The sequence below is a fragment of the Poecilia latipinna genome, unplaced genomic scaffold (assembly GCF_001443285.1).
Source record: "Poecilia latipinna isolate Pla-1442-1.1 unplaced genomic scaffold, P_latipinna-1.0 Scaffold408, whole genome shotgun sequence".
Taxonomy (NCBI): Eukaryota; Metazoa; Chordata; class Actinopteri; order Cyprinodontiformes; family Poeciliidae; genus Poecilia; species Poecilia latipinna.
This window is the reverse complement of record NW_015113024.1, coordinates 407,226-433,715: the sequence shown is the minus strand read 5'-3', so window position 1 is coordinate 433,715 and position 26,490 is coordinate 407,226. Positions and strand designations below refer to the sequence as shown.

Sequence of the window (26,490 nt, the reverse complement as noted above, 5' to 3'; positions counted from 1 at the left end):
ATTCGGAAATACAGTTTTTATTATATTTTTTTGGAATGTAAAACTATCAAAAAGAAACTTTTTTGAAAAAAAAAAAAAAAAAAAAAAAAAATGTCCGTCCCTGGATGAAAACATCAGAACAAATATGATTTAATATGGAATGGAAAGAACAACGTTTTCAGATAGACTGCAGTTTGCAAAATTTGAAAAGATCTGGATTAGTGGGGAAAAAATATTTTGGTAAATTGTCCAGACTCTCTGTTCTAGTTGTGTCATAATTTGAGTTATTTACATTTTATATGTGTACACTACTCCTCCTTTATTGTGGGAGTTTATGCAATTTTTTGTTTAGTAATGTTAAGGAAAACCTGACATGAACAAAATAAATTTTAGAAGTATAGTCTCTTACTTCTCTGCACTTCATTTTAACCCTTTATCAGTGATGACGGTTGTCAGGACAACCTGGTAGCACTTCGGTACGGGATCAGAATTTTAAGTTTCCAATCACCTCATTTCTCGATGCATATCAACCAGAAGCTGTTTGCTGTGCTGAGGTTCAACTCAGTCTTATAACTACAGATGTTTGCCCGAATGCAAAACGGTTACTTAGTTACTCCTTAACTTGATTTAAAAAAAAAAGAAAAAAAGAAATCTTGCTCTGAGCTTTTTCTGCTCCAGGTTGTAAACTTCAGAGCTGCAGTAAACAGCCACAAAACAATCACTCAGACAGCCATTACCCTACGCTAGCGGCCTGAGCAGCCCGCTCCACAGTTAGGGGAAGGTTTACAGACGAACGCTGTTAGTCACACTTGTAACCTCAGTGTTCTGTTGCCAAACGGAGGTCTCTGTCTGTCTCAGTAGACAATGTGCTGACAACTAGGAGCCACATCAGTGCTCAACGCCGGGCCCATCAAAGGCGAGGCTGAGGGAGACATCACTGAGCCGACTGGAGCGGAATTCACCTTAAAAAAACGACCAGAGCTAATACAAGAACGCGTCCGCGCACGGCCAGCGTGAAACAGCCTCACGCAAACCTCTCTCACAAGCATCTTCCAAATGAATGCATTTTTTTTTTTTTCAAACAAGCGTTTATGCTAAATGAATAATTTTTGGCTTAAATTATACATTTTTTCCCCATGCGGTCTATGACCAAAATTATACAGAGTCCTAGCTATTTTCTCCCTGTTTGAATTGTGTCCTGCATTCTTGCGTCCCAGCGGTGTATTTAAAGCACCGCGGCCTTTCTTTAATTAGCTCAGCCCAGTAATTAGCTGGAAGATATTGTTTATTTCAATTATAAGGGTTTGGAAGCTTTTATAGAGCGGATGAGAGCAGACCTGTACTTTACAGCTTCAATCAGTGAACAGTTAACGGTGCCACGTCTCACAGGTCAGGAGGGGTCAAAGAGGCGCATCCAGCTGTTCGCTGGAGTGTGGAGCAGATCAGAGAGGACAGTTTGTAAACGGTCTATTAAAAGTAAACTGATGCTCCCAGTCACCAGCCACCACTGGTTGGTGACAAAGACCTTCTTCCCACAGCAGGTGGCTTGTCATGAAGCCACACTCTTTTAGCAGAAGGCCCTTAAAAATCGGTCTGTAATCAAAACAAGTCAAGCTTATTTGCAGCCAGGCAGTTCAAAGTGACAGAAGGCCGACTTTGTAACTGTTTTTATGTGACTCTCAGGGTTCAGGTTTGAGTCCATCACTACGCCCACATTCCAGGCCTCATCACTGAAAACAAACGTAACGACTTTAGTATAGAAAACCTGAAGCTATTTAGGCTGAAATGCTCTGTCTTTATTTTCTAATGCTGGTGGTCAGTTTATCATGGAGCAGCACAGAGACTCACAGGACAAACAATCATCTGTGTAAACTTAGAATATCCTGGTAACGTAACACACATGACTGTGGATGTATACCGGGAAGACATGCAAACGTTCACAGAGGACAGCACCTGTCAGGATTTAAACCCAGGACCTTCCCACTGAGAGGAAACTCTTTAAAAGCTGCACCACTAGAAACATTTTTCTGTTCAAATTTACAAAACTTGTGAACATTTCATCCGGTTTGATTGCACTTCACTAGCCTGTCACCAGCTGTGGCTACTGGACTGATGTTGCAGCAGTCATCAGAAATGTGACCCTTTTGGTTTTCCATACATCCAGCACTCAACCTCCTCTGTTGTCCTAGATTATGAAAAGAAAACTGAAACTTTTGGTCGTCTTGCTCCTGTGTACCAGCGGTTCTGGCACTGCCTTGGTGTGAAGTGCTTTTTATTGTACCTCCATCCAGTCATTTCCTGTTGCAGTGTTTGTTGCACCAAGTGTTTTTCAATGCCCGCTAAAATGAATGCAGAATTATGGGCAGATATGGAATAAGTCCGTTTTTTTTATCCTGTTCTGGGATCTAAAGGTTTGTAAATACAATATATCAGTTCAAAAGATCATCTTTAATTAGTTAAATAACGGCTGAATTAACATCAAAGTTCTAAACCGAACATGTTGCTTCAGTAATCCTCACATTTTAAGTGTTTTTGATGAATTGTCTGCTTAGGTAGCATTTTTAAAAGATAACTAAAAAAAAAAAAAAAAAAAAACCCTGACAGTGTCAGTGTGGATGACATGGATGAGTCAGACACAGGGGGTTTCCCTCAGAGCGTGCCAGGGGCGGAACCTGGAACCGTTTTTAAATCAAGCGGCTCAGGCCGGCTGCGTCAACCATTAAGTCTCACCGTGGTGCGGGACAATGGGATTACTGTGCGCGCACGCGCTTCCCCGTGAGTGTGTGTGCGCGCATGCATCCATGCGTGCAGGCCCCGTGCGAGCGCTGATGAGAGGAGCCGGAGACGTGAGTGTGCGTTTGTACAGATGGGCACACTCAGACATGAGCCAAGCCACCAGTCGGCCACATGAAAGCTCGTCTCTGGGAGATGGAATTTTAATGTGGAAATGAGAACAATAATTCCTACTTTTAAATGCGCACAAGAAGCACAGCCCACTGATGGGGGCAGACCAAGAATGATGGATCAATTATTAATGCATCACACAGCAAGCAGGGGCTATGTATCCTCTGTATGTGTGTGTGTGTGTGTGTGTGTGTGTGTGTGTGTGTGTGTGTGTGTGTGTTTGCATGCGAGTCGCTATGTGTCCACTGCTCTGTGTGCTGTCATGTGTCCTCTGTGAGTTCCTGTTTGTCTGTTTATTCACCCGTTCGCTTCCACCTAACTTGGCATTAGCTTCATGTTTGGATGTGCAGACGCTGCATGGAGGGAGGCAGTACAGTCTGTCTGAATGTGTGAAGTGAAAAAAAAAAAACGCACATACAACAATAATCCAACATTTTAAATTTGGCATGTAAAATTGACCAGTTAGGCACAGCTAGAGCAGTATTATTTAAAATGGACTTTTTTTGAGCCTTACATCATGTTATAATGTTATTCCCTCATCTAAAAACCTACTTGGGGTGTTGACTTAATTCATTCATGCACGTTTCAGAAGTTCTCTAACCATTCAGCTGTGCCAAATGCCTGGATGGACCTAGCCCCGCCTTCTAGGATGAAGCTCCTCCTCAGACTTCCTGAAGGCGGCGTTTCAGTAAATCAGAAAGTTTTAAAGAGACAGAGGACAGAGGACAGTTTCAGGGCGCTAAATTATAAAGTCAAATTTCTTTTAAGTCATATTTGATATATATAGCATTTTTATAACAACTGAATGAAACATTGTTACTTTATTGTCCTATAAAATGGCTCTCTGTGGCTGGAAAATACATAATACTGCCCCTTTAAGAAAGTACAATTATCTGTAAATCTAACTGTGCCTACTATACTTAAGTGGTTTTTTGCATCCATCAGCCTACATGAACTGCAATTGCTCCGACACAGTTTGTTCTGATCATGGTTGCTTGTTCCCATGGTGGTCTGAGGTTCCTCAGGAGTTCCTCTGGGCCCTGAGGGAGAACGGTCCATTCTGTACATGGTGTTTTAACGATGCTCCCTCTGCATGGCCCAATTAATGAAGAACACAGCTCGACCGAGTGGAAACACAGATATAGCTGGGCAGTAAACACACCAAAAAGACATCAGAGAACAGAACAGAGGAAACAGGAGGAAGAAACTCACAAAGGGTGATGCAAGGGAGGAGGGTGGATGATGACTGGGTGTGGGGTGAGGGGGGGGGGTGCATAAGGAACAAGAGAGATGATGGGAGACTTCTCTGGACGCGTCTGGATCTCATTTAGAGGATAGTAATGCGATTAGCTTTGTTTAGTTTTCACAGCTCCGGCCAGTCCCATGAAGAAGCCTGTGTGTGTGTGTGTGCGTGCGTGCGTGCGTGCGTGCGTGCATGCGTGCGTGCGCGTGTGTGTGTGTGTGTGTGTGTGAGAGTCTGTGTGTACTGGAGGGAAATGGTGAATGGACTTCATTTTGAATTTTGAGGGGTTTTTTACTACAACAATCGTTACAATGAGGATTATGAGGAATATCTTATTAATGCTGGCATAAAATATACTTAAAATATACTTAAATTTGTGGTTGTGAGATGGCTAAATATGTTGGAAGTTGGTCATGGATATTTTTGCAAAGTGTTGTATGTTTCCAACAACATTTCATAGAAGTGCTTCACGCTGAAGGGAGTCTGAGGCGTAACGGTTCTGATGTTCTTTGTGTTTCTTGCAAACAAAATGTGTTTTATGGTCACTCTTTAATCATAAAATGTCACTAGTAATTATTTTTTGCGCTTAAAGAAATAAAGAACTGGTATTATAGTTACCCATCAACCACAAATATTGGACTGCTGCCCTTAAGCCACGCTATAGCTGCTCTAAATAATATTCCCCTCTTTTTAATTTCAGATAGACAACCATAATGCTGAATTTATTGCTAAGGTTGCTTCAGATCTGGTGACTTTTTCTAGAAGCAACTCTCAATGCTGAGCTGAACTTGCATTGCTGGAGTGTTTTAAGATTTATAGTGCACAAATACATTTTACAAAAGTAAAATTATAACTTCATCATCACTGAAACATTAAAAACTGAATTCTTAAAAGGCCAATTTCTGTTTGCTTCAGCTGGAATACACTCGGCAAGAAACATGTTTCACTGATTTAACGTGAAACATTAAATGTTCAGTTGTTTGGCTCTGGACTTTAAGTGGGCCACTCTAACAAAGGATTGGGCAATCCTGGTCCTTGAGTGCCGCTGTCCTGATGTCTCCCTGGTCCAAAGTTGCAGGACACCGGCCCTGCAGGCCTGGAGTTACCCACCGCTGTTCTAACACATGAAGAAGATTTCAAGGTAAACAACCTGAAGTGAGTCAGACGGGAGGAGGGGTTGTTTTCAGGGTGAACTGTTAGTTTTCCGTCACACAAAGTCTTTCACATTAGTCTCATTTAATTGTCTCCCTATACCATGAGTCTTGCTATATGACTTATGGCAAACTGATCTCTGCAGCTCCTCCAGAGACGCCACAGGTCTCTGGGCTGCGTCTGCCTTTAAAGCTGCAGTATGTAATCAGTACTAAAAAGAAAAGGTTTTGCTTTTTTTACATATTTGTTGAAACTGTCACCATGTTGTGACAGTTTCCTCTCTGAACTGCTATCACCGTCTGAAGAAATGCACAACTCAGTCAAAAACAGCCAATCAGAACCAGAAGGGGGGACTTAGCGCTGTCAATCATCCTCATGTACTCACTGCTCAATGTGGTAATCGCAGAGAGACAATGTACCATTAAAGGAAAACCGTTTATCTGCCGTCGGCACCATAATGAAAAGTGAAGGGACATGGTGGTAAACATTCCCCTGTCCAAACATTTTTGGAACCTGCTGCAGGCATCAAAATGAAAACAAATCAGTAAAATGTTCCCATTTTAACACAAAATATTTAATCGTTTAGTGTATTCAATTGAGTATAGGTTGAAAAGGATTGGCAAATCTTTGCACTCTGCTTTTGTTTCAGTTTTACACATTGACCCAACATCATGGAGTGGGGACTAAATGAGTGAACTGGCTACTGTTGGTAATCTCATATGAATATTTTATGTAAATGAAAAGTTTTCATTTATTTTATAGAAAAAAAATATATGCGTATATATTTTTATAAATGAAAGGTGCAGGAGCATCAGTCTGAAAATCGGTGGTTCTGCTCACCTGTCAGTCAGCAGCATTAGAAGCTGACAGTCTGGAGCAGCTGTTGCTCATGATGAGCTTAGAAATGTTTTTCATTTGTTTTTCAGCAGTTTCCACTCACAGCATATTAGGCATGACTGACAGTTTTTGTGGTTGTGTTCAGGCACTTGCAGCTCTTGCTTCATATCGGGAGAACATGGGGGTGTTGGTCAGAGATTTCAAAAATACTAAGGGGCCCACAGACCCCGTTGGTGTAATGCAGCTTTGTGTAATATTTTTATGTGTGTGTGTGTGTGTTGTAAGCTTTCTTCCCAATTTAGCATGAAAGTTCTGTAAAAAAAAAAAAAATCTGGGTGGTAATATTTGAGAGAGAAACGTTTCTCAGACAGATGGTTTTAATTAACTAGACAGTCAAAGTGCTTGTTTCTAATTATTCTTTATTGTTTTGTTTTCCTCTACTTCAGGCTATTAAATTTCCGTTATTCCTGAAATTTCAATAGAGTCAAGTCATCCGCGTCAATGCACAAGCTTGGAGAAAAATTGAAATAAAAATAAAAAAATCCACACCAGCAAAACTCTCTAAATGTCTCACCACAGAAATAAAAAAACTCTAACGTTATCACAGGATTTCTAAAGATTATAAAGGAATGCGCCTCTCAAGTATATGTGCTTTTTTTTAAAAAGATTTTTTTAACAAATAAATGAGGACTACATGTTAAAACTTGCATGGATCCTCTCTGTTTGTGTCCAGGCATCATCAAGGTGGGACGGTGGAACCCTCTGCCCATCCACTTCCTCACAGACGCACCTGAAGCGACCGTGGCAGACATGCTGATGGAGGTCTATCACATGGTCACGCTGCACATTCAGCTGCAGAGGTCAGACTTCCTCCTTCCAACCAGCTCTGGTTTCAAAAGTCTGTAGGATCGCAGCTGGAGGTCAGGTTGTTAGTCTGCAGGGCTGCCGATGCGACTGTAGTGGTTTTCAGATGCTAAAGCCCTGATGGAGAACTATCTGCTATCTGTCTGCGTCAGGTGTTCACCGGGATTGAAGGGGTCGGGGGCTGGGGGGTCTGTGCTTCGGTACGTCCTGGTTCCAGAGAAGAAATGAAGCAGAGTCCTGATGAGCAGATAAGAACTGATAAACTCCACATGAGAGGGTTTATTTGTTTCTATTGTCGTGGCACATTCCAGCTAGGCTTGTTTATGTGTGTATCCAAAGCAAGGGCAGGGCTCCTGTGCAACTATTTTTCAGAGTCTGACTCATTTATTTAAAGCTGAAAATAAAATAGCTAAAAAAACCAAACAAAAACAACAAAAAAACAAAAACAAAACGACAGTAGAAAGAGAGAAGTTCACGATGGAACTCTAAGGTTAAACTCTCCTCTGACTCCAACTGATGGTAGCACGACCTACTTTCTGACTCATTTTGGCTAATTATTTATTTGACCACTTGGGGGCACTCAGACTGTGTTTAAAGTCTGACTTTTTTTTTACATTTATATCATGTTAATATATTATTTAATCCTCAAAAACATAGCCAGAGTGTTGCCTTGATTCTTTTATGCATGTTCGAGAAACTCTTTGATCTCCATGGCAACCATCCAGCTGTGCAAAACCCCTAGGTGAACCTAACAACCTCTTCAGAGCTGCAGTTTCCAAGCTTCTGCCTCACAGAGCGGCTCTTTCCCACGACGCCCCCTCTCAGCTCCTTCAGACTAGCCAGCAGCAATTAACAAACATCTGATGAGTCGATTATGTGCGCTACTTCTCTGAGCAACGCTGGTAAAAACGTTGTTAAAGGGTTAAAAGATGAGCCACGTTGTGATACCTTCCTGAAGGCGGAGCTTCAGACAGAGCAAAGCTTTCCTATAGAGAAAGAGGCCCAATTTCAAGGTGTTAAATTTCAAACTCAAATTTTCTTTGTTATTTGATATATACATCATTCTTATAGCAACTGAAGATAACATAGTTACTTGGTTGTGCTCTAAAATCTCACTTTGTGGCTGGAAAACACATAATGCTGCCCCTTTAACCAATTAACTGTCACCCTCAAAACTCTTATATGTTATCCAATATGTTTTGGATATTTATGACAATAAAAGAGGAAAATGTTTTATGCAGTATGCAGGTCAGGTGTGCTCTGTAGGAGACTCAACCACTGTTTACCAAACTTTCTTCTCACTCAGTGCTCAAACAATCTTCAAATGAACTACTGCCACCTACAGGACTGGAGTGTACATCTGGTGTATCTGCTCTGGTGTTCTTCCCTCTTTGAAGCAGACAGTTTGTGGTTCTGACTCATCCACAGTTCTTATGATATAGACTCCTCTCACTGTTACACATGGAGCCAATTTAAAATATTACAATATTCCCAATATTTCAAAATGCTCAATTAAGCAAACTTGTAGTGTCAAAACTATCAGTTTTACAGCATAAAGGGATTAGGGACATGAACATGTTGCTTTAAGGAGCAGCCTTACATTTGTTTGCCTCTAAATACTTTTAATAATTATGATGAAGTGGTTCTCCTAACACGCCCTGTGTAATGATGTAAAACACGTCCCAAACGATTAGCGTGACTGATGCGTTTGTGTCTACGGATAGTAATGACTGATGTGTGTGTGTGTGTGTGTGTGTGTGTGGTTTTGATTTGTTGCAGCTTTGCGAAGCTGGAAGATCTGCCCTGTGAGCAGTGGAACCACGCGACTGTCAGGAACGCTCTGAAGGAGCTGCTGAAGGAAATGAACCAAAGCACTCTGGCCAAGGAGTGTCCTCTGTCTCAGGTAGGCCGTTCAGGAGGAATCCACCTCCAACCTCCCAGGAGACCGGGTTCTGGTTACTGCAGCCGCTTCATGCCAAGCACCGTCTCCTCAGCCAGCTACAAGTGTGGCACCCGGCCCTGCTCCCATAATGTGTGCAATGTGTTTGCATGTTGTGTTTAACGCCATCTCTGGTGGGGGTGTCGATGGCTGCATTAATTGCTAGCATATGTGTGTGTGGCTGGAGATTCCCCTTCTGCACTGTGCTGGCTCGGCTTTCCATGGGTGGCTTCCAGTCATGATTAATGTTTCTCTGCTTCTATTGTGTGTGTGTGTGTGTGGGTGTGGGTGTGTGTGTGTAAATGCTATGTGGGTGTTGCGTGAGTCAAAGCATTTCATATGTTGTTAGTTATTATTTATCTTTTTCCTCTCTCCTTCCCTCAGAGCATGATTTCCTCCATAGTGAACAGTTCTTACTATGCCAACGTCTCCACTGCCAAATGTCAAGAGTTTGGCCGTTGGTACAAGAAGTACAAGAAAATCAAAGGTAAGGCCAGCACTCACGCAGTCTGAAGTATGGGTTGGGCGACATGGACTTTACGTTTTATCATAATATTTTGTGGTAATATTGTGATGATTATAAAAGTGATGATAGGAACTCTTTATTACTGATTTTTTTTGTTTTGTTTTAGCTAACACAGCAATCACAAATACAGCTCTTGAAAAACAAACTTGTTTGTAATATGCTTCGTTAGGATCCCAGTTACATAAAGAAATGGGATTTGTTTCACTAATTAATATTTATTGGTAATTTCCTTGAACAAGCAGAGGAGAAAATAGTAAAACTAACAATTCTGTGAATTCAGACAGTTTAGTTCTTTTTAACATCATTAACTGAAACTTGTGACAACAATAAATAGGAATTCTTATCATGATAAGAAATGTATCACGATAAATGATAAATGATGCGATAAATGTCAACCCATAATTTTAAATACTCCTAAAATGTCGAAGCAAGAGGATGTCAACAGCATGCAATGAAATGCTTTCATATTCCATGAGATTATTATTTTTACCATGGTTCTTTAACAATATATCCCAAAATTAACTGAAGTGAGAATGAGGAAAAAATGAAATGCAAATTTTGATGAAATGAAAAATTAGTCTTTTAACAAAGATTTCCGATCTGCCGTCTCCATAAAGCTTTGATCCTGTGTCCGATAATGTAATATTTAAGAATTCTAGAAAATATGTCAACAAAGCTTTGAGACGGACTGATTGCTGGTCAGCCAGGTTCAGTCATTTTAAAACAAGAGCAAACACATTATGTAGCTCATATAAATAAATTTTTTTAAACAAGTTTAGCATTTTATACAAGCAGTTAGCATGAATGTTATAACAGTTCCTGTGCAGGCCCTTTCCTCAACTCTGAAATTTACTCTGAACTCTGAACAACCACCTCATCCCAGTGGCAAAACATTTTTCTAAATTCAATTTATTTTTGTAATTCCAGTGTCGACGCAGCTACTGACTCTCTGCTCATTGTTTTAAGCAGGAGACTATCTGGAGAAGATGTGGACTGGTCGCGACGCCGCAGACATTAAAAGTAAGACTTTAACTCTCTGAGGTCGCTTTTGTTTTTTTGTTTTTTTTGTTTGTTTTTTGGTGCTTGTTTAACGTTGCTTCTCCTGACTCCAGTTGAGAGGGACAACATGTCGGACTTCTGCGTGCTGGGGCCGCGGCCCCCGCCCCACCTGGCTCAGCTCAGCCACCTGAGTGCCGGCGGCCCCCTCCTCAAAGCCGGATCCGGGGACCCTCAGGCCCCGTCGCAGCCGCTCCAGCAGCCCCCTCCGCCCCAACAGCAGCCATCACCTCATGGCCCCCTCCACCACAGCCCCCCTCTCCGCACAGGACAGGTGCCTCCTCCTCCTCCACCGCCTCCGCCGGGTGCGCTGCAGCCCCTGCTGGGGCCAGGTGGGCTCCTCTCGCCACAGCTCTCCCCGCAGCTGGTTCGCCAACAGCTCGCCATGGCCCACCTCATCAACCAGCAGCTGGCCGTGAGCCGCCTGCTGGCCCATCAGCACCCTCAGAGCCTCAACCAGCAGTTCCTCAACCACCCGCCCATCCCCCGGGGTTCCTCCAAAGGAGCGGGCGACCATCCCGGGAGCAACCCTTCGGCCGCCGAGGTGTCCTCTGAAATCTACCAGCAGGTCAGGGATGAGCTGAAGAGGGCCAGCGTGTCCCAGGCCGTGTTCGCCAGGGTGGCCTTCAACCGCACACAGGTATGAGGTCTGGCGCATCGGGCGCTACGCTGTCGGCTGTTACCATGTGTTTCACTGAAAAAGATGAGTGAATATAACCCGACTTCAGTCAAGGTTTTGTTAACACTCTGTTGGTGAATTAAAATGTTAACTTTAATCAAAAACATTCAGTTTAAGTTTTTGAGGTAAAATGGTTTTAAAAGTTAGTTAAAGGGCAGTGTTATGTGTTTTCCAGGCACAATTTGTCGCACAATCAAGTAACTATGTTTCCTCCAGTTGTTATAAAAATGCTGTATATTTTACATGTGACTTAAAAGAAATTTGGGTAACACTTTATTTGAAGGGGTGTGCATAAGATTGACATGACACTGTCATGAACATGAAGGAGTCTTTATGAATGTTTATGACAGTTGTCATGAAGTGTCATTCGGTAAATAATGACACTTTTAATGCAAAGTTGCTCTAAAAGTTGCATTGAAAGTCCATTAAAAATGCCAACTTTGCATTAAATTATCATAATTTACAAAATTATGCAAAGTTGGCACTTTTAATGGACTTTCAATGCAACTTTTAGAGCAACTTTGCATTAAAAGTGTCATTATTTACCAAATGACACTTCATGACCACTGTCATAAACATTCATAAAGACTTCTTCTTGTTTATGACAGGTGTTCCGTCATGTTTATGACAGTGTCATGTCAGTCTTATGCACACCCCTTCAAATAAAGTGTTACCCAAATTTGACTTGATTTAACGCCTTGTAATTGAGCCTCTGTCATTTAAGAACCTTTGCTCTCTCTGAAGCTCCGCCTCCAGGAAGTCATGACAACATCTCTCCTCTAGTAACATTTAACGACATTTTACCAGCTTTGCAATAAGAAGTAGCTCCTATGATGAGTTCAGATGATCAACAGTCCCACCAGGTGTTTGCTAACAGCTGCTTCTAGTGAAAAAGTGAATAAACCGTGACTGCGCGACAGCACTTTTTTAAAATTTTATTTTACTTGAAAATACTTATTTAAAAAGAAAACTATTTGACTGAAACAGCTCCTGGGTCTTGGTTTTATTTATTTTCTTTTATTTGCTCAAATTAAATTTTGACAGAAAACATAGAAGTCACGCTCACTAAAATTGCACAAGTTAATGTTACACAATCAGTTAAATTAATAGAAGCTAATGGGAACTTGGAGGCAACAAATTTGCATATATTTTTCTTAAGTAAAGAGAACTAATTAGGCTTTACAGTGTGTGATGCTCTCCGTAGCTTCATACTGTTGCATTCTCAGCCGCTGAAGACACACAGTGGCTCATCCCAAGCATCAGAACGTCTATAATGGAAGGGCTCCTCTCTCCTGTCCTGTGGTCCCTGTGATTAGCAGCAGCTTCCCGGGTCATTGGGTCCGCTCCCCCGCGTTCGCAGCAGCACAAACACCTGATGCATTCAGGCTGCGCTGAGCTGGTTACAGCACGCCCCATTAGGCCAGAGTAACAGGAGGAGGCTCAGGGAGGCCAGGTGTGATGGAGGGAGGCAGCTTTGTGTCTGTTTATAGAGCCGCACTTACATGTGAAGTCACCCGGTCACACGCTATCAACAACACGTTTACCCTCTTTTAGCTTTTCATATTCGGATTAGAGCATCGTGTTAATACCTGCCCTGTATTCAGGGAACATCGATGATCTCATCAGAAATGATGGCGATCAACAATTTAGAAGCCAACGATAACCAATGGCAACATTTATTCATTAAAAAACATTTTTTATTGGAGTCCAGCAGGTTAAATGTTCTCAGCCCAAATAATTAAATATCTATTTTTTGAGTAAATCTTTGAGGAGAAGACTCCTGCGCAGATGTCCACTTTGTTCTGTTGTTAGATCCAGCTGAGAAATCCCACTGGAAGCTATGTTTCTCCACCAGACTGAACAAGGAATTGGTTTTGCTCATTGCTAATACACAGGCCTGTCACAATGAATCAATTAATCAATTAATTGCATGATATTTAAAAGCAAGCTCAGTAATTTGTATTTGCATAATTTATTGTTTTCTGTTTCTACCAAAAACTGGATGACAAAATTCTTCAGGCTGGTGTTTTGGTCTCAACTAGATCTTTCTTCTTTTTTTTTTTTTTTTGAAGGACACTTTTGTTTACAGAGACTTTATAATTAATTTATTTATTTTTTCTGATTTTGTTTATTTATTTTGGATATTTAAAATGTCTTCTAGTTCCAGCGTTAAATATTAGACGCTCATTGGAGTGTCTATTATTTAATTCTTAAAGTTGATTGAACTTTAAGAATGTGTCTTTGTATTTTTATACCATTACTATTATATCACTTGAAAATAGTCTCAAAACAACAATATTATTGTTTATCGCAATAATTTCTGGGACAATTTATCGTCCAGCAAAATTTGTTATCCTGACCGGCCTACTAATACACAGTATGTGTTAGCTTAGTTAGCTTACTATACTAACTTATTAACTGACTTATGCATTTACACAGTAATTTACTTACACACCCACTCACTTACGTTCAGGATACGCTATCTGTTTTCCAAGATAGTCCTTTAGGTAAGGCAATATGACATTCATGAGCACAAGTATATTACTAGAAGTTATTTTATAAATATGCTTTGTTTAGAATGACATGGATCACTCTGCAGGTATGGCCTAACGTTGCCAGTTGTTTGGCATCTAGAGTTTCCTTCTCATTTAGAAACAGGAGGCAGTTTTAGCTGAAAACAGGATCAGATGCTAATAATTGCTACTCGTTGAACATTAAGATCATTGCTTAAATTACTATCCAACCAATTAAAATAAAGTATTTTCTCATAAATACTTACTACTTATAAAAATAATACAAAAGTAAAAAAATGACTAAATAATCAAATGGATCAAAAGGAAAGTAAGTCGACATCAGTAATGTGTTTATAATAAAAGCTAATATGACTTACTTTAACTTTAAAGAGTTGGAGTGAAAAACTAGTCAAATGAACGACATTTAAAATATTACACTGTGTGATATTTGTTTTAAACAAATAAATCCTAGAACTGAAATAGTGGTTGAGAACAATCTGTACAAATTAAGATGTTTTTGGTCAGCATTAATCTATCAAAATGGATTCATCAAATTGACCAAAATCCCCTGGATTCGGTCCTGATTTTCCTCCATTACTCATTAACTGCAACCCAGTGTAAAAACTCCAACTTTTCCAGTCGGTGAAAACATTAACACGGGCATGTTCTGTAATATCCTAATTACATCAACCCAAAAGCAGCAAGTCAGATCTTAAATCAAATCATAAATCTGCTTTGACCAGTGAAAACCTGATTGGTGCATGTGTAATAATAATAATGGAGGTTTGCAAAGTTGCTCCAAGGAAAACTGCAAGATGTCTGGCCCCAAGTCTCTTTGGGGGAGATGAGAACAAAGACAAGAAGTTTGGCTCCTAATGCCTGGCCACATATCTGGAAAAACCTAAATTCATCAAATGGACACAAACGAGTGTGTGCCATTCTGAGAACGGAGCGGGGTTTGATGAGTTCTAACACAAAAATATCAAACACACAGCGATTGGTTTGTCTAGTCAATAGCTCATCCAAACCAAAGACTGCTTTTGTTTCACACATTGCTGAACAGTGGGGAAGCGAAAGCAACTAAGTCAAACGTTTCATAAAATATGAAAGACACAGTTCAGTTTTTTTAAAGCTCATAAGCGGGTGGTATGTGTCACTTCACTTAGCATGCATTTATTGGTTTTAGTTTGTTTCAGGCCCACTTCAAAGTTCCAAACAACTCAAACGCTTAGCAGTTTTTGCGATCATTTGCATTGGGTTACATTAAGAGGAGCTGATGCTAATTGGTTTGGCTTTTGGAGATTGGAGGCGGTGCATCGTCAATCATCTTCCTGTGTGAAACGCACAGAGTGAGGAAAATATAAACAGTTAGCAGCCAAAATACCTTTTGGATGTAAAAAAAACAAAACAAAAAAAAAACATTAAATCGTTACCGATTATTACCTGGCTACTTTTCCATTCAATTTTCGGACAGAAGAAGTTTTCCTTTTTCTGTTTTCAGAACATTTTAAACAAAAAGGTCATCAGCCTGTGTGCAAACGTGACCACAGGTTAAAGGCTCACAGATTAGTGTTCACATAAATCACTGTGACCTTTGCAGATGGTTGAGTTTCAAAGGGGCAGTATCATGTGAAATCAACTTTTTTTTTCAAACTTTCCATCACATTATTATGTTATAACCTAACATCCGGAGTTTTGACTTGATTCTTTCATGCATGTTTGAGAAATCCTTAAATCTCCCATGACAACCATCCAGCTGTGGAAAACACCTGATGGGACCGAGCGCCGCCTTTGAGACACAGCTGCTCCTTAGAACTGATTCAGCTCCTGCAGACTAGCCAGCGGCAATTAGCAAGCACCTGATGGAATTAATTACACAGACTACTTTAATATACAAAAACGTTGTTGTAATAGAGGAGTGATGTTGTAATGTCTACCTAGAGGCACAGTTTCAGAAAGAGCAGGGGCTTTTAAATACACAGAGGCCCACTTTTAAGGCATTAAATCAACAAGTTGATTACAACTCATTGTGCTATAAAACAGCGTTATGTGGCTGGAAAACAAATCGTCTTTAAGACACTCCAAGTCCTCCTGGTCTTTTCCCCTCAGTACTGAAGCCCTGAACTGTCCCTTTAAATACTCTGAAGGTGGGCAGTGGGTGACAGTGGCGATGTGTTTGGGTTGTGTTGGTCAGGGCTTGCTGTCGGAGATCCTGAGGAAGGAGGAGGACCCCCGCACGGCGTCCCAGTCCCTGCTGGTCAACCTGAAGGCCATGCAGAACTTCCTGAACCTGCCGGAGAGCGAGAGAGACCGCATCTACCAGGAGGAGAGGGAGCGCACCATGAACCCCTCGGTGGGGCTGCCCTCCTCCAACTCCACCAACCCCGGAGCCCAGCGCCTCACGCAGGTTAGAAGTCTCCTCCGACCTCAACAAACACGAAAACAGAGATTTCTTTCTCTTTTTTTTTTTCTTTTACATTCGAAGTGATGCAAACGTTGAACTGGGCCTCTATGTGTGTTTGTGCATAGAAAGTGTGGGAGAGGAGCCTGGACGACCCAATAGCCCCGGACACCTGGGCCTCCATCTGGAAGAACAAGACGAAGATCTCCAACTCTGTGAGTTATCTGCCATCTTTAATCTGACTGCTGCCCAGAACTCCGACCCCAAGCAGCCTTAAAAGCCTCCAGAGGAGCTCGCTGTAAACAATAAAGCGGCATTCAGCATGCTTCCAAGTTCACCCAGCAGCTTGGCAGCGGCGGTGATAAGGCGCCGCCTCTGATGTCAGGGCATATGCCTATTCATGGCCGCAGCCATGAATATGTTACCCTGTTCTTATTATGGCTATGTAAAATTATCTTAGCATGGTTTACACTGAGGGAATGTAAGCGAGCTGGTCCGTGCACGTCTCGCGGATGACTTCAAACGCCGTGTATACAAGCTCTGGGAGAGCCAGCCCACGTCGGCTCGAACAGAAACAGCCCAAAGAGACAAAAGAGGGGGTTCTTAATGACTTGGATCTGTAAACACGGGTCATGTGGAGACGTGTGCCGCAGATGTGCAGAGAACGCGGCGCGTCTGCTGAGAGCGGCTCGCCTCGATCGTCAGCTGATAGCCTTCCCCTCCCATGGTTTCACTCTGCAGAGAAATCTCAGAGTGGCTTCAGAGAGGAAATGGGCGTCAGGTGATGAAGAGCAACAACTCCCACAGTGTCTTATTTCTGTTCTCCCTGAATAGCATCGTTTTTATTCCTACCTATTGATTGATTGGTTGATTGATTTTATCTAAACAGGACAGCGCGTATTAATGTTGTCGTAACCATTGGAGATTGCACTGATTCGATATTGATATCTGATATTGAAAAAAATCTAGATTGGGTATCCGTGACGATGTAACAGATCCATAAGAGCAGATCTATTCAGTCTAATTCTATGCTTTGTGTTCTGAGTGAACCAGGTTTATTATTATCCAGAATTCCTAATTCAACTTGAACCATTGGAAAGAAGGTTTGAAAGTCTAGCCTATTGTTTTTGTCAGTTTCAGTTTCTTTTTTAATTATTTTACATTGGCTGTAAAATAAATCATGTCCTCCCCCTCCTCGTTCTCGGCTACGCTGCAGTTAGCCCAGCCTGGTGTGAAAGCTATGGCTAGTTAGCGTAGCAGTTGATGACAACGGACAAACGGTTTTCCTGTAGTACTGAGTTGTTTCTCTGCCATCAACACTTTGTGAGCACATGAGATTGATTGACAGCACTAAGCCCCTCCTCCTGGCTCTTATTTGTTGTTTTTGATCGGGAGTGGTTCATTGTTTCAGATGGCAATAGAAACTCAGGGAGGAGGTGGAGCAGATTGATCTATTCAGATTATTTGTCTCATACCATAAAGTCACAACATGGTGAGATTATTAATAGATATGGAATAAAGATATTGTTCATAGAAGTTACATACTGTTGCTTTAAGGGCTACACAGGTGGCGCTCTTTCTAATGGTAACAAACAGGGTGTTTCAACACTTGCATCCTTTAACAGATCATTCTGTGACAACGGAGGCTTTCTAAGTTGAACCTCCATCACTTTGTGACCCTGCACTGTTCTTCTCTCCCCCCCAGCCGAAGCCGTCCGGCCCGGGCCCAGACCTGCCTCTGAAGCTGGAGTCGCTGGTCAACATCACGTCGGGCATCTACGACGAGATCCAGCAGGAGATGAAGAGAGCCAAAGTGTCCCAGGCTTTGTTTGCCAAGGTGGCCGCCAACAAGAGCCAGGTGAGCCGGGAGAGGAGGCTCCGACGGACTGGGGTGTTCTGTCTGTATCAGAGTCCAGAAGATATAAATGAGTCCCAAAAAATCCACTTGGAGAAAACTGCTTTGAAAAGCTCCTAAAGCAACAGGTGGGACAGAAAAGATCCAGTGCTGTGATGAGATGGACTGTAGAGCTTTACCTGTGGCTGCAGCCTGTGGGCATGTTTGCAGTTTTAGATGTCGACCTTTCTAATACTTTAAACTCTCACTGGAGGATGGAGTTTGTGTTGCTGAAAGTGGGAAAATGCCTCCACGCTCTGTGCAGCTTTAGTACACAGGAGGCCGAGTTACTGCATCTGTTCTCTGCAGCAGAACAATGCTGGGAGTCAATCTAAAACTAGCTAACATGAAGACACTCTTGTGTGGAGAAAATAAAAAGGAGATATGTGTATTTAATTATGTAATGTTAGTTTTTGAGGAGTAGATTATTGGAGGTTTTTTGTTGATGCCTGACATTTCTGAAAGCTTCCTTATCCATGCTGTGTGACCTTGCAATCCGAAACTTTCACATTTCATTGCAATTTCATGAAACAGACAAAAAAAGTGTTTTTCACATGTAAGGACTAAAAGTTTTGCCGGTAACACTTTAATTGAAGGGGGTGAATAAAACTGTCATAAACATGTCATAACACCTGTCATGAACATGAATAAGTCTTCATGAATATTTATGACTGTTGTCATAAAGTGTCATTCGGTAAATTATGACACTTTTAATACAAAGTTGACATTATTCAAAATGTCTTTGTTATGACAACTTGACATTAACCAAGAAATCATTACTGATATAAATTTGTTATAAAAGTATTACTGATTGCACTTTAAAAATTAGGTAACTTTATGTTATTAAAGGTAAAGTTTAAACAGTAATGATTTATTGGTTAATGTCAAGTTGTCATAACAAAGACATTTTGAATAATGTCAACTTTGTATTAAAAGTGTCATAATTTACCGAATGACGCTTTATGACAACAGTCATAAATATTCATGAAGGCTTATTCATGTTCATGACAGTGTCATGACAGTCTTATTCAACCCCCTTCAAATAAAGTGCTACCTTTTTGCCTGACTGAACGGAAAACGTCGATGAACTTTACAAACCAATCATTTTTATTCAGTCACACCTCAGTCATCCTCCAAATTTGAGTCTGAACTTTGACCTTCCCTTGGTGTCCATGACACTGAAACTGAACAGCTGCATTAGACACAAGTCGACTTTATTTACTACTTAGTAAAGATTCACCAGTTGCATGTTTCTGACTGATCCACCAGGATATTAAAAGTCCTGAGCTGCCAATTCTGATTTTGGCCAATACCAATTTATTTTTTATCTGAAACGTTGCTAAACATGGCAAGAAAGTTGATGAGTTGCCAACAGTGAGGGTGATTATTGTTAACTCCAAAAATATAGACATGACCTGGTGGGCCAGTCTGTCAGTCAGACCTCTGTCACAGCAGAGCACAAGAGGATAGTGGTTGATTGAAAGACCTTTGCAGAAATAAATAGAAATTGATGAACAAGATCGGCTTCATGTGTAAAAATGGGCAGATCACCAATTTCCCAAAATTAAGAAAATCGGCCAGCTGATAAATCGGTGCACTCCTACTACCTGGCTGACTTCTGACGGATTTGATTCAAGTTCAACAGAGTAAGTGGGGCTGAAAACAACACATCTTTGGGCTTTTCATTTGAAAAGAATGTTAAAAACTTATCATATTCCTTTCCTTCTCAATTGTGCACTGCTTTGTGTTGGTCTGCCTCATATGATCCTTATTAAATACATGAAAGTTTGAGGTTATAACCTGATAGAATGTGAAAGAGCTCAGGATCTGCAGAGTGAGCAGCAGCAGCGTCTGGCTCAGAGACGGCCGTCCAGATGCGTGTGTGCGTGTGTGTGTGTGTGTGTGTGTGTGTGTGGGTGCATGCAGGTCATGAGTCTCTTCTGTGTGTCGGTGGTGTGCTCCGTCCCCCAGGTCGGGGTTGTGGGGGTCCGTGGGGGTGGCGGAGGGTCACGGCTCGGTGCACCCATCTGCTGCAGCTGGCCACGAGGACGGAGATGATCAGGCTATTAGCGGCACATGCTGCCCGAGGAGGCTGGCTGAACACAGCAGCTGGCGGCACAAACCGGAGCAGTCTAGCAGACATAATTCAATCCTCTCCATCTTCCTCATTAAACGTCCCGTAGATCCACGACTTTTCCGCTCAATTTAAACCGTTCCTTCGTACTTTTTTTGTGAGGGTCGGTGAAGTTGCCCGTAATAGTTCCCTTACCCTGCGGCAGGAAGCTGTCATGTCACTGTGAGCTAGTTGGGGAAAACAAGAGAACTTCAGAGGAGGAATCGACTAAAAAAAAAATGTAATCACAGTAGGTGTGTGATTAATCGCGATTATTCTCAGTGCCCGGAGTAACTGTGGAGGGGTTTTTAGCAGAAAGCGATAAGAAAGTGAACGCTGCAGGTCTGAAAGAAGCCCCTCTCCTCCACAGGGCTGGCTGTGTGAGCTGCTTCGATGGAAGGAAAACCCCAGCCCCGAGAACCGCACCCTGTGGGACAACCTGTGCACCATCCGGAGGTTCCTGGCGCTGCCGCAGGCCGACAGGGACCTGGCCTATGAAGAGGAGTCCCGACACCATCACAGCGAACGGCTGCACACCGTCCTCCACCTGCCGCAGGACGCTCAGGTAAGCTCTCCTCACTGCGTGGATGGACAGGCTGGTTGGCTCCGGATCAGGCAGCAAACGCTGGAATATTCATTTCTGATTGGTTGAACCTCTTGAACTCTGAGTGGTTCTGAGACGAAACACCCATTTATACCGACTGGACTGGAAGAGAAACCAGGGTTGTAATGGTTTTGGGTTTTCCAGTTTTATTTCATTCTGACTTTTTTTTTTGTCTAATTCAGTTAGTTTTTAAAGTGTTTGCTTGTTTAGTTTAGTTTAGTTTAGTTCAGTTTAGTTTGTATTAGTCATAGCAGTAGTTTTAGTTTATTTCATAATTTGACCTTTTTGAATTCTGCACCAAAAGAGTAACCAAAGTATTGGGATTATTTATTCACCGATTGGTTATTGAATATTACGCAGAAGATAAAAAATGAACTTTATTGTTGAACAACCAGCTGACTGTCTTATAACAACTTTTACTGTTTTTTTTTTGTTGTTTTTTTTGCGGAGTACCATGAGGAGGAACTGCTTAAACTGCTTATGTGGAGGGGAAAAAAATCACATTAGTTTAGTATCTCTATGATTTCAGAATGTTTTAGGATGTAGTTCCAGTCAGTTATAGGTTTTCCCCATGAATAAAGATTTTTGATTTTGTGAGTTAACACACAAAATCTCAATGTCAGGATTTCTTTCTTATCTCATTAGTTTTAGTTCACTGTAACTTTGCTGCCATCTTGTTTTTCCTCCATGTCTCTCTTCAGCGCCTCCTTTGGATTTTATTTTTTTTTCCTCTGGATGTGTCCACCGTCACGCAGCTCATTTGTCATTATTACCCTCATATTTATTCTGCATGGGGGCCGTTTGATCTCATGCACATGTGTTTGTGTGTCCTTGCGTGCCCCTCTGGAGCCAAGAATAAACAGTGTTGCTGGGTGGTGTGGCATCAGAGGAAATGCCCCATTAGTTTATGAGGAGGGCGGGGGTTAGGGGGGATCGATGCAGGATGCATGCTAACATGTCAGCCTCGTTCGTTGCTGCGACCCTCCCACTCACACACAACATGGAGATCACTCACTTTCTCCCACCGAAGACCCTCCTCATCCTCAGCAAACAGACCAGCCAAGACATTTTAACACCAACCTGCATGGATGAATTTGAAATCAGCTCTGAACGTAGCGTGAAGGGAGTGAATGAAGCCACATAGCCGGAGCAGTAACTGACTGGATGATTCTGCTGCTGCAAAAAGGGTGGAGTTAAAAATAAGTTTATTCTAAGTTTATTCTTCTCCCCACTCCTTTGAACGTGTAAAAATTATTAGAAGTTACTCTTGTTCTTTCGCTTTCTTCTTTAAAATGTGTTTTCTTCATATACAACTTTGTTTTAGGACTGCGTCTAACGATTTTAGCAAGTGATTCATTTATCGGTTATTCTGACGAGTAATCGGATCAAGAAAATTGCGGATTTTTCATTTATTTTTGTACATTTGAAATGCATAAGAAAATGCAAATCAACAAATAACTAGACATTTTATTGAATTAAATGCAGAAATAACATTCCTTTAGTGATCATTTGATGCAAAGAAACAATCTGCAGCTAAAAATATCCTTCTAACATCAACATGTAAAAAGCTCAGCCTGGACATTAATAAGTGTCCAGCTGTTTATCTTTAGGATTAACTGATTAATAAATGTACTGTAAAAGATGCTTTATAGGAGATTTTTATTTAAGAATTTGAACTAGGTGAAGCTTAAAATGCCACTTGACCAGTCTTGGGTAGAACAGATTTACAGACAATTTTTTTTTTATCTTATATATATTTCCATCATATCCATCACAAGTAGAAAACATTCAAGGCAGCTGCCAGTTTTCTCAAACCCAACTCTACCTGTAGAATAGCTGCATAAGCATCAAGCATGGTGGTTGAGGGGTGTTGATGTGGGCCTACATCCATTGAGTCAATCACAAAATGTTCTTGAAGCCAAACTTGTCCAGAGTCAATGTAAAAAAAAAAAGAAGCTAAAAAGCAAATAGCATCACAAACAGAACAGTGATCCCAAACATAACCTCATATCTACAACAAAACCTGGAAATAATGAGTCCTGCAATAGACTAAAACTTTTATAAAATGCTAAAACTGGAAGAAATATGTTCCTTAGCAAACATGCTGCAAGAAAGAGAGGACTAGGATTCTAGAAAGTCACACAGAGGAACTTCTTATTCATGAAGACGGTTCTACCAGGACGAATATCTTTGTATCTCCATGAAACACCAACATTTTAAGATTTCAGCGTCTCAAGTCAAGCGTCTCATCATGCAGATTGCAGCGCCGTTCGCTCCATCCATCTGTTTTATACGTCTGTAGAAACTGTTGTGCAAGAGATCAGTATCCAGCCACCGTCACTGAGATCAGTCATTGTGTTGTGATGATGATAAAAACAGGTCTGGGCAAGTCGCTCCATCCTGACAAAAAAAAGACAAAAACAAACAAACAAAAATCGTCAGGACTTAATCAGATTCCCTCCTTTCTCCCTCCCAAGTCTCAAAAAAGTCAAACCACCACAGAGCCGCGTCCAACAGAAAGACGTGTCACTTCCTTTGTCATGGATCTCAGTATAGATGGAAAGGTTGTTGGTTAGCCTGAGTCCAGCTTTATATGTGTTTAACTCATGAATCCATCCGATCTCCAGTAGATCGTTATTCCACATGCACCGGTTCACTTTTTACACTTCTGATACGATACCGATATCTGAGGTTTAGTATCGGCTGATATCGGTATGATTCGGAAAAACAGTGAATTGACTTAAAGCATTTCTTTTTTAAACACAGACATTAATGTAGTGAATTTCTAATTTATTTGATAACTGTGCACCAGGACAGCACAACGAACTACACCAACAGCTTCACAAGCTTGGTCAAACATGGAAAAACTACACAACTTTGATTTGTTCAGTCAGCTCAGTCGATCAATCAATCAATCAATCAGTGTTTATTTATGCAGCACATTTCAGCAGCAAGGCAGTGCCTCACATAGTAAAACCACAAAGTATTAAATTAGGAGGATAGCATCCAATTTAAAATAAATAATAAAGAAACGACAAATGATAAAAACAATGTAAAAGTTATACAGCGACAAGTCTTCTTTCAAATGCTTCAGGAAGTGAAATGAAAAATTCTGCATATAATGTAAAATAAATAATAAAGTATGACACAAAGCACAGAATCAGACTGAATAGATGTGCCCTTGTGGATCAGGCATGTTGTTACGATAGATCTAGAATTTCTTTCAGTATCAAAACTGGTACAGATGTTAGTATCGCATCGTCTCGACCACAAACTACAAACCAAAAACAGGCAGATGCTCAAACATCACATCTTCTGATCCAGACGCTCAGCATTGCTGTACCGTCCTCTACCTCTTCTGTGGTTCAAAGTCCAAAGTGACGCTCTTGCCATGAATTAATGAGGAATGAGATCTGTGTGTGGGTGGGTGTGTGTTCCACTGCGGGCCCCACATTGGCCCCATGTTTCACACAGCCTGGTACTGATCCTGGGTGGTTCCGGTGTTCTGCGCCGAGGCAGATCCACATAAAAAATTAAAGCGCCGCTGCGACTCTGAGGTGAAGCTCCGCACCGCTGAAGTGTGTGTCTGAACAGACCCAGGTGTTCGGTGTGAGACGGTCCTGTGCGTCGGGGGGCTTTGAGGAATCACTGCCTGCCAGAGTGTGTGTGTCAGGTCTGCAGGTGCTGCGTGTCGGTGCGCCATCACGATTCTCCAGAAACCGCCTCCACAGCCCTCACAGCAGCAATGTTCGTCCCGCTGCCAGTGTGGTAAAGTCTGCCCTCATAAATAATTTCTCTTTTGATTTTTGCTCCATTTATTTTTATTTCTTTACTCCAGTTGCGCTGCTGTTTATGTGCGTGACCTCTTGTTGTGGAAGAGAAACTCAGAAGTAACAGACTAGAAAAAGAAAAGGCAGCATCTATGAGTCTCACTTCAGTGGGAAGGTGTGCTTCAGAAGACGAGGGATTTCCTGCATACATTTCCATAATTACTCAAAAGTTATTTTAGAAATATGCTGACTTCATACAATTAAAAAAAGGGGGGGGGGCATGACCACAGGGGTTGCTGGTGGGGGGCGGGGCCCTGGATAGCCACCCTGTCTGCTCACCACTACCCAAGCTGTCAGTTTGTTCATATCATATCTTTTTTTAGGACATTACATATTAATGAACATTTTCATTTAAATACGTCATATTGGAGCCAAGTGACTAATATTCATCTCTTGTCTCTTCAGCAGGTCGATGTACAGGGTGTTTAATAATAATAATGATAAAAACAGCCTCAGATTACTGCACCAAAAAACTTTCATGAAGTGGAAAATGGGAAAATGAAACAGTTGTTTGTAATTTGTAGACTATAAGGTTTCAATAATTTTGACTTTAAGCAGATAAGTAAGTTGAATAGACTTAGCATAGCGGTGCTAAAGACAGAGTTGTATACAGTTAAGCTGCGCTAAGCTAAACAGGCTAATTGAGTGACAAGAAAAATGATCCATTGTAACAAACAAATCTACTGCACAGATTTCACAAGCTAAACAGCTTCATGTGCTTTATTTTGGGTAAATAAATAGTTTTGTTGCTGAAGTTTTTCCCCGCTGTTCATTGTGATGTAAGACCGCAGATCGTGTACATGAAATGACGATTTTAATGTGCCGCCCTAAGAAAAAATATGTATATAATTATAATTAGATCACACAACATATTAACAGTTTTCCTCATAAACCCCACATCCAGGTTAACAAACAGCAAAAGTATTAAATCTCATTTAAAAAAAAAAAAGCTAAAGTATGAAACTAAACGTCGGGAAGCATGTGAATTGGAAACATATTGCATGAAAGCACGACTACATCAGACGGGAAGAAACAAAGTGGTTAAACCAACAGGACTAGCGGCAGCCATGTTGAAGGTCTTCAACTCAAACAAGCGGATGCTTCACTTCAGTGTTACTGTTTAGCTGAGCTGAACTATGACCACAATGCACACTTGTTATGTTTCTCTGTAAATCTCTGATGATTTTACATGACAGATGATTAACAAAGCTATTAAAACGTCAGCTCATTGCAGTTTATTGTGGCCACAGCACTGGTGATGGACTTTAGCTGGGTGGAGGCTGTGAATTAAATCTCATTCCTATATGTAGATATGTAGATAAGATGTTCTGATAAAAAAAAGGCCTTTAATATTGTGTGAGTTTATACAGTGGGCTATATTCTTATGCTGCTGGAACATGTTGGTCTCTTTCCTGGAACCGTTCGACTTATAGAAATAAAAAAAGAAAAAGAAAAAACTCCTGGTTCCTGCAAATTACAATTGCAGAAAATAAATCTATGTGTTATTATAATCAATGGACACAACTTTATAGGAAAGCAAATTCAAATGAATTCTGATTGAAGTGAGTGTTTTTCTCTTTGATTTATATTTATAGCAAATTGTGCATTGATAGAGTTCAGAACATCAACACTAACAGATTCATAAGTGAAACAAAAGAAACCTTCCCGATGTGAAAATGCAAAAAAACCCAACAAAAACAATGTTAAACATTACCTTTTGACTTATTATTACAGGGCTTAAACTCCAACTGGAACTTATTGAACACCAGGTAGGATATTTGACAACATTCATGAATGACCATCAGGCGTTGTAAAGTACAGATTATGACCCTGTTGACTTCCCGTAGCTCACAGAAAAACCTAAAAACCTTTTAACTTCACTGACTGAGAACGAGCCGCTGAAGGGTTGACGCTACGTCGCTTTGGTTTGGGTGTTTCATTACTGCTTAGTTTTAT

General features: G+C 41.2%; 1 protein-coding gene across 4 annotated transcripts in view; it reads left to right on the top strand.

Moving 5' to 3' along the window:
• satb2 (SATB homeobox 2) overlaps positions 1–26,490 on the top strand; it is a 74,159-nt gene that overhangs the window by 34,206 nt on the left and 13,463 nt on the right. For 2 of the 4 annotated variants that reach the window (XM_015037519.1, XM_015037517.1), the window contains exons 4-12: positions 6,849–6,975; positions 8,759–8,882; positions 9,303–9,405; positions 10,414–10,464; positions 10,557–11,140; positions 15,887–16,099; positions 16,222–16,308; positions 17,799–17,951; positions 20,471–20,665. In XM_015037519.1, the coding sequence (XP_014893005.1) occupies positions 6,849–6,975; positions 8,759–8,882; positions 9,303–9,405; positions 10,414–10,464; positions 10,557–11,140; positions 15,887–16,099; positions 16,222–16,308; positions 17,799–17,951; positions 20,471–20,665 (1,637 nt within the window). Of the gene's footprint in view, positions 1–6,848; positions 6,976–8,758; positions 8,883–9,302; positions 9,406–10,410; positions 10,465–10,556; positions 11,141–15,886; positions 16,100–16,221; positions 16,309–17,798; positions 17,952–20,470; positions 20,666–26,490 lie in introns of all 4 variants that reach the window. The other 2 variants (XM_015037518.1, XM_015037516.1) reach the window with 1 other exon arrangement.